Here is a 7,288-nt window from a genome sequence, read left to right on the forward strand (position 1 = left end):
GTGTGGTTAAAATGGTCTTTGGTTTACAGGCTTCCCTCTATATTACCCAAAGGGCTTGACACTGACTTGAGCAAACACCAACTTCTAGCAAGAGCTTCAACTTCCCAGGATGTGTTGCCTGAGCCAACTTCTGCAGCTTTTGTCAAGCAGAAAAGTTCAATAACCCTTGCATCTGATGGTATATTAATTTTTTTTTCTCTTTTTTTTTATTTTCTACTTAACATGCTTGTGATTTGTGGGTTGCAATAATATTATTGATTCTTATACCATTGTTAATTGTGGCAAATTTAAGAAGGGAAGCGGGAATCTGTTGGTAATCCTGTAGCGAATCGGCTTCCTGAAACTCAAGCATCCAGCAAGAAAGATTTGCGTTTTAGGACATCATCTTTCAGTGAGGCTGCTGTTTCAGAGACATCATTCATAGACATGCTTAAGAAACCAGTTCTCCCAGAAGCTGATCCATTAAATGGAGCGGCTTTGGAGTCATCTGATGTTGCTGCACCAGCTGGGCGAAGTGGCAAAAAGAAAGGGAAGAAAGGAAGACAGATTGATCCTGCTCTCCTTGGCTTCAAAGTTTCTAGCAACCGGATCATGATGGGTGAGATCCAGCGGCTTGAAGATTGACCAAAACAAGTTGTACATTGCGTGTAAATTTTCTTCCACTTGTACAGTTGTTTTTAGAATTCCTCAATTTATATTTCTCATGTTTTAGTTTTGAGATGGAGCAATTTAGTTTGGGATACCTGTTTGCCATTCACTATGAATAGTGTAAATGAGGAAGTAAGGCATTGGTGTGTGTATGGAACAGAAATTTTTTTGTAGGGAGATCATACAATAATGAAAGGAATAATCTCTTTTTAATTCATTGTATTCTCTTCGGTCCTGGGCAATGAATCCTTTAATTTAATTTTTACAAGAACAATGTGAACAACTGTCACAGGTGTTGTCGAGATTGTATCTGCAACAACATTAAAGAATGGGACTGTAATATGCATGCCCATTTTAAAGATACATCAAGGTTTCTTCCACTAAAACCTTGTGCATTTTCTTATTTGCTCCTGTTGTCGCAGTTGTCCATATCTTGTGTAATCATTCTCCTTTTCTATAGATAGCTCAAACCTCTCGGCCAATGAATCCTCATCTCTCATATCCTTTTGAATTAACACTCGTTTTCTCTGTATAATTCTTTTTAGTATTAACTGTTTTATATCTAGGATTAAATCAAAGTTCACACTTTCCATTTCCGCCAGGAAATGGGACATACACAGATTTTTAAAATCGTTTAGAGGTCACTAAAGAGGTGAGATTGGCCTTCGCTCTGCATATTGTAGACATAGCTTACACTACCTGAAACAAAACTGAGTTGTATTTTTCACAGTAGAAATGACCTCAGATTCAGTTCAACTGATGTTTTGGCCACATGAAATGCATACAATTACTCTTTATTGTTACATTACTAAATCCAGCACTGACGTATTGACCACCGTCAAAGCCTTATCATACCAATAAAACGCCCGCAAATATTCAGTGTATTATCAGCGGCAAAGTTTCTGTCCAACACTGTTGGAATCGAGAAAATTTTCTTGCACTGCCCGTAGCAATTGTAAAACAGGCTCTGGTTGTGAAGATGAAGAAAGCAATGCTAATAGTTCAGTAGATATAACTTGCAACATTGATGGTGAGGTTTTCTCAATCCATTTTATATGTTCAATGGCAATTTGAACCTCTCTATCATCAGCTAAACATTTCAGCAAAATTACATGGGAGTCTGAATGTCCTATATCAGGAGTAAGACCATGAAGGAACTTAGTAGCAACAAGAAAATGACCTGCATGGAGCATAGGAAAGATATATAGTAAACCTTCATGTATACATATAACCTCTCATAAAAAGCAAGTACTGGGTAAATATTGCCAAAATCCAATCAGAAATAGATTTAGAAGAAGAAAGGTAATTATAGCTGTAAAGAAATACGCGATAAAGTTCATAAATACAGACCTTTACGACAGAGAGAAAGGATAAGTGTGCTCAATATACTGCGAGCCAGCTTTGTGTCCTGATTAACAGACTTGTGAAAGACTTCAAAAGCAGCTTGAAAATTTGTTTCTTGACAGAGGCCTTCGAGGAGGGACATATAGGTTGTAGTATCGGGTGTCACCCCTTTTGTCAACATATGGTGAAAGAGCCTCAAAGCATCTTCAACTTCACCTGCTTCTGAGAACTTCCCAATTAGTATATTGTAAGTCTTCAGATTCCCGCTACAGCCGCTAGCAAACATCTCATCCCACAATTTTTTAGCAGGACGCAATAAATCTTCTCTACAGCATGCTTCCATAAGAGAGTTATAAAATGAGATGTCTGGGGCTAAACCTTTCTTCTTCATCTCCTGAAGTACCATATATGCTTCTCTCAGTCTCCCTGCCGAACACAAGAATGAAATCATCACATTGTAACTCTCCATATTTGAGAAATAATCGTTTGCAGATAAAACCTTATAAACCTCCACCAATTCATCACTTTTGCCATGTTTACGTAAGTTCCTGCTCAAGTTACCTAATGTTAACAATGTTGGTAATCTCCCTTTTTCAATCATAAAATTTAAAAACGTGATTGCAGAACCAGGATCAATGCTTGATACCGATCCTATTAATGCATTTAAAACATCATCATCAATGGGAAAATTCCCACCAACAATCACTTCACCCAATTTTTTTGCTTCACATATCCGTCTCTCCAAAATCAAACCTAAAATAAACTCTCTATAATCGTTAGTTCTCGGAGCAACTCCCAGCTTTCTTTTCTTCTTCAAAACTGTTTCTCTTTCAAACACGCTCCCTATTAGTTTAAACTCTTCGGCAACAATCCTATACGCAATGAAGTCAGGTTTGCACTCTCTAATCCTCAACTCATCCAATACCCTATAAGCCTCTTCCACTCTTTTAGCTTCACAAAGCCCATGAACTATCAAAACTGCAATAATTGACCCGTTAATCACGGAATTATAACTCCTTTTAACATTATCTAACGTACTTAGTACTTGACCCAATTCGGCATTTTTACAAAATCTCCATATAAACACACCAAAACCAATAGTACTAAAATCTACACCTCTTTGAGTCATTGCATCAAACACCTTCAATGCACTATTAAAATACCCATCAGAAGCTAAAGCAGCCAATAGAGAGTTGCATATTTCAGGCCCGATTTCTTCACTTTTCGACTTGAGTTCACTAAACACCGAAAACGCTTTCTGGGAATCTTTCCCTTGAATCAATGAGCGAATTATAAAGCGGTAAACAGAAGAATCGAGAATGATTTTGTTTACTTTGACTTGCTTTAAAACAGAGTCGATGGCGTTGAACTGGCGGGAAAGAGACAGAGATTTAAGGACTGACTGATAAGAGAGAGAGGAGTGAGTAAAGTTGGGCTGTTGAGAGGCCCAGTTGAAGAAGCCAAGGGCGAGTGAGTGGTGAGTTAATAGATGCGGGTCGATAACTCCGGCTACCAAAGATGGACTCAGTGAGTGGCGAACACCGATTCGATGGAGAGTTTGTTCCAGACACGGGGTCCAAGATCGTGTTGGCCTTGTGTAGTTGGATGCCGAAATTAGTACCTGGCTTATCCGTGTCGCTACCTCAGTTGCCGGTCTCATGACTCATCCAAGTTGATTACCACTGCAGGCGTCGTCGAATACGACGAATAGCCGAGAGAGACATAAAAATTAAACGCGGCGTTTCACCATTAAAAGCGTATCTACATTTTTGTATTTATTATTTAAAATAAAGTAAACTAAACGTGGTGTTGCATCTCGCATGATGGTAAATGGCATAAGATTTTCTGAGTTGGATGTTTTAATTTGCTTGGTTAGATTAATATTCCCCCATTTGCCATTGTTAATTGTGGCAACCGAAATAGATTCAGCGCCTTCTGGGTTAATTAACAGAATAAGTTGTTAATTTGTATCCATTTTTAGATATTATTTTAAAAGAACTGTTCTTCTAAAATTCCTCGCAGTAACTGGTTCAGTTTCAGTAATTCAATATCATGGTTTACTGAAGAAATTTTTCTATGGCAGATGATTTTTGTATTTGTTTTCTTATGTTGGGATGAAATAAATTAAATTGCAAGATATCATCTGGATGAAAGAGAATAATATTCATAGTCAAACGTGAAAGCTGTGCCTAAATTCTGTTGCACTTGCCTCTGAACAAACAAACATATACAGTATATTTCTCTATTGTCTATCTGTTTCTCTATTTTCCCGTTTCTCTTCTCTTTTGTTTTCTTCAGTCCTGCTGCTAAACCATGGGTTCGGTTCTTATGGATCCCGTTGAAATTGTAGATTTCGGGAATATAAATGTAAAAGGATTCAAGGACGTCACAAGAATTTGCATGCCTCTTCATCCCTCCTCAAGTTTAAATCGAAAATGTTTCTTCCGATCCAACCCTTTGGAATGTGCTTTCACTCTTCTATTGTTGCAACTGTTTATATGGTCTGCAGTCATTCTCCTTGTCTATAGACTCATCAGGCCTCTCCACCCACCCCTTTTCGTCGCTCAAGTCTTGAAGCAATTTGCTTTGTTTTAATTTTCTTTTATTTTGTACTGATCATTGTTTTTGGTTTTCCAGTGTGGTATTGTAGTTGGTTCATCTTCTGGGATTGAGTTCCGAGTATATGGTATCGATCTTTCCCTCGATAAGTTTTATATTGATGGATGCATCACTCCCTCGGATTCATGTTTTTCTATTTCCTAATGGAAGTACAAATAGATTCATGTGTCACGGTTAAGAGTCTCACACCCAAAAACAGGGTTACAACAAAAAAATAAAATAAAATAAAATAAAAAACGAATCGAACCAGAAAATCGGACTGAAAACCAGTTCGGTTCGAGATTAAAAAATTTTACAAACAAAAAAACCGGTACGGTTAATGGTTTAAGAGTAATTGTGTTTGGGAAACTGATTTTCCCCAAACGTTAAAAGTTTTCCCCAACCCAAACCTATTTAACTTAAAACCATTATTTCTTTAAAAAGCCCTAATTTCACATTTCAAATTTTCAATTGACTTTGAATCCTCTCCAGCGCAAACCACCACCGTCTCCAACTCCCAACCCCACCACGTGACACCGTCATCTGCCGTCTTGATGCGACAATGTCTCCACTTACTCGCCGTCGCCAAAGCACCACTATGACTGCGTGACATTTCAAATCCCACCCTCTCCATCTGACCTTCTCCACTCTCCAACTCCCTCTTCGTCTTCGATTCCATTAAGCAATGAGCACAACTTCTGTTAGAGTGTTAGTCTATCACGTGCTGATTGAATATATAGTGTGTTTTTAGTTTTGGAATTGCGAGTGCTTTTGCTACTGTTACAGTGATTTTAAATTTTCAAAAGTGCTTTTTTGTTAATTTTATGTTAGGGGATTTCAAACCTTGAAAGTGCTCTTGAAGAAGAAGTGATATGGAGAAGAAGTGTTTTTTGTAAAAGCACTTGATTTTTGTGAAAACAGCAAGAAAATTGGAAAGGGAAATAGCAACTCAAATAATTAAAGTTAATCAAGGGGTGTTTTCAAAACCCGGTTAACTTAGAAACCGGTTCAAAGGGCATTTTGGTTCGGTTTCGGTTTCAAATACTCTTTGAACCGAAAAACCAATTCGGTTCGAGATAAGCCCAATTCGATTTGGTTAATCAGTTTTTTGTAGCCCTACCCAAAAGGCTAATCTATTAGGAGGAGAGACTCCACCCTTTATAAACCCAAGACCACCCAAAAGACTAACATATTAGGTGAAGGTACTCCTCTCTTATAAACCCAAGACCCCTAATTTCCCTTTCAATGTGGGATATGTGACATTCTCCCCCACCCAATCCTGTAACACCCCCATCACAGGTGAGACCCCCTACCTGCTCGTCCATCTCACCCTTGAGTGGACCCACAATCACACGTGGATGTCCTTCTGCGTGGGCGCTTGGTAGGACACCAAAAGATGAATGAAGTTTGCTTTGATACCATTTGTCACGGGTAGAGAGTTTCACACCCAAAATGTGTTATATTAGGTAGAGAGACTCTCACCCTTATAAACCCAAGACCCGCCATTTCCCTTCGAGATATGTGACAAATGGCTAATTAAGAAAATTGACAGAAGCTCAATCTTTATTGGACTTTGTACACTCGGCTTACCAACACTATTAAGCAAAGGTTTTGCTCATTTATTGATTCCTTTGTTAGAGAAACGGAGCTGGTAGCCCATTCACTGCTTCCAGTCGCCAAAATAGAATCCGTTCACTCATTCCCAATGATACCTTACTTCCTTGTCAAGCTCAGAATTATAAACATCGAGTTCAAATGAGTGGCATTGTCATTCTCCATGGTTGCCACATGCTACAATGTCGCAATGGTGGTTTCACTTAGCATGCCTTGATTAAGCAGTAAAAAATTGAAGTTGTTCCAAATAATTTGGTTTGGTATTACTATTGCCCTCCTACTTAACATTTTGGTCATCCATCTGGTGGTTTCTTGGATGTTAAGGAAGAATCCTAATGGTGAGCCATTAAGACAGGAGTTCATAACTTGGATAATTTTAGCAGTTTTAGTTACAGGGTTTTGTAGTCATGCTATGGGATTAAACTAGCATATTGGCTTTCTTATTCTTGGAATAACTTTACCAACAGGGCCACCATTATGCTCCCTGTTGATGGAGAGGCTTCATCTAATCACTTTTTGGGTGTTTTGCCACAATATTATGCCAGAATTGGTCTGCTGATAGATATCTATTCCATTTAAGAGAAAAACTTCCTAGTAATTTCAAGCGTTGTATTAATCGCTAAATCTGGGAAGTTTACATGAGCCTTTTTATCTTCACTCTACAGCTAAGCGCCAAAGAGAGATGCAATATCGCTTGGCTTAGTCATGACTTTCCAAGGTTTTGTTGAGCTTAACTTTTTTTAAATCATGAGAATCAGAAAGGTACACACACAAAATACACACACACACATTTGAAATTAGTTTTAACAATCAAATTATTTTGTAATTAATCATACTTTAGTAACACTAATCTAAAATCTTTTTAATTTGTTTGTGTTGGTATTTGTTAGAGAATACTAAGGAAGAAAGAGAGACTATAGGGAGAAGGTTATTACTAAGGTTTTCATTACCCATTCATTTACACAATGGGGGAAGTTTTATACACAAATTGTCCACTGTTACACCTACTTTGCAGTGGATATTTTTACAAACACAATCCTAACCATTCAAACTTAACTAATGCAAGTACATTACATTAAAAATG

General features: G+C 37.9%; 1 protein-coding gene across 1 annotated transcript; it reads right to left on the bottom strand.

The window, feature by feature from the left end:
* Positions 1-1,390: 1,390 nt before the first annotated feature.
* LOC116145570 (pentatricopeptide repeat-containing protein At5g14080) lies at positions 1,391-3,824 on the bottom strand. Its single transcript, XM_031431022.1, has 2 exons — positions 1,999-3,824; positions 1,391-1,828 (listed from the first exon to the last, which is right to left on the bottom strand). The coding sequence occupies exons 1-2, from the start codon at positions 3,650-3,652 to the stop codon at positions 1,536-1,538; spliced, it is 1,947 nt and encodes a 648-aa protein (XP_031286882.1). The 5' UTR covers positions 3,653-3,824; the 3' UTR covers positions 1,391-1,535.
* Between the last annotated feature and the right edge of the window lie 3,464 nt (positions 3,825-7,288).

The sequence above is a fragment of the Pistacia vera genome, unplaced genomic scaffold (genome assembly GCF_008641045.1).
Source record: "Pistacia vera cultivar Batoury unplaced genomic scaffold, PisVer_v2 Contig462, whole genome shotgun sequence".
Classification (NCBI taxonomy): Eukaryota; Viridiplantae; Streptophyta; class Magnoliopsida; order Sapindales; family Anacardiaceae; genus Pistacia; species Pistacia vera.

What these genes read in the sequence shown, in the direction of transcription:
- LOC116145570 (XM_031431022.1), bottom strand. Translation starts at nt 3,652, where the DNA reads ATGAGACCGGCAACTGAGGTAGCGACACGGATAAGCCAGGTACTAATT. An exon ending in CCTTTCTCTCTGTCGTAAAG is followed by an intron (nt 1,829 to 1,998) that starts GTCTGTATTTAT and finishes TGCTCCATGCAG; the next exon opens with GTCATTTTCTTGTTGCTACT.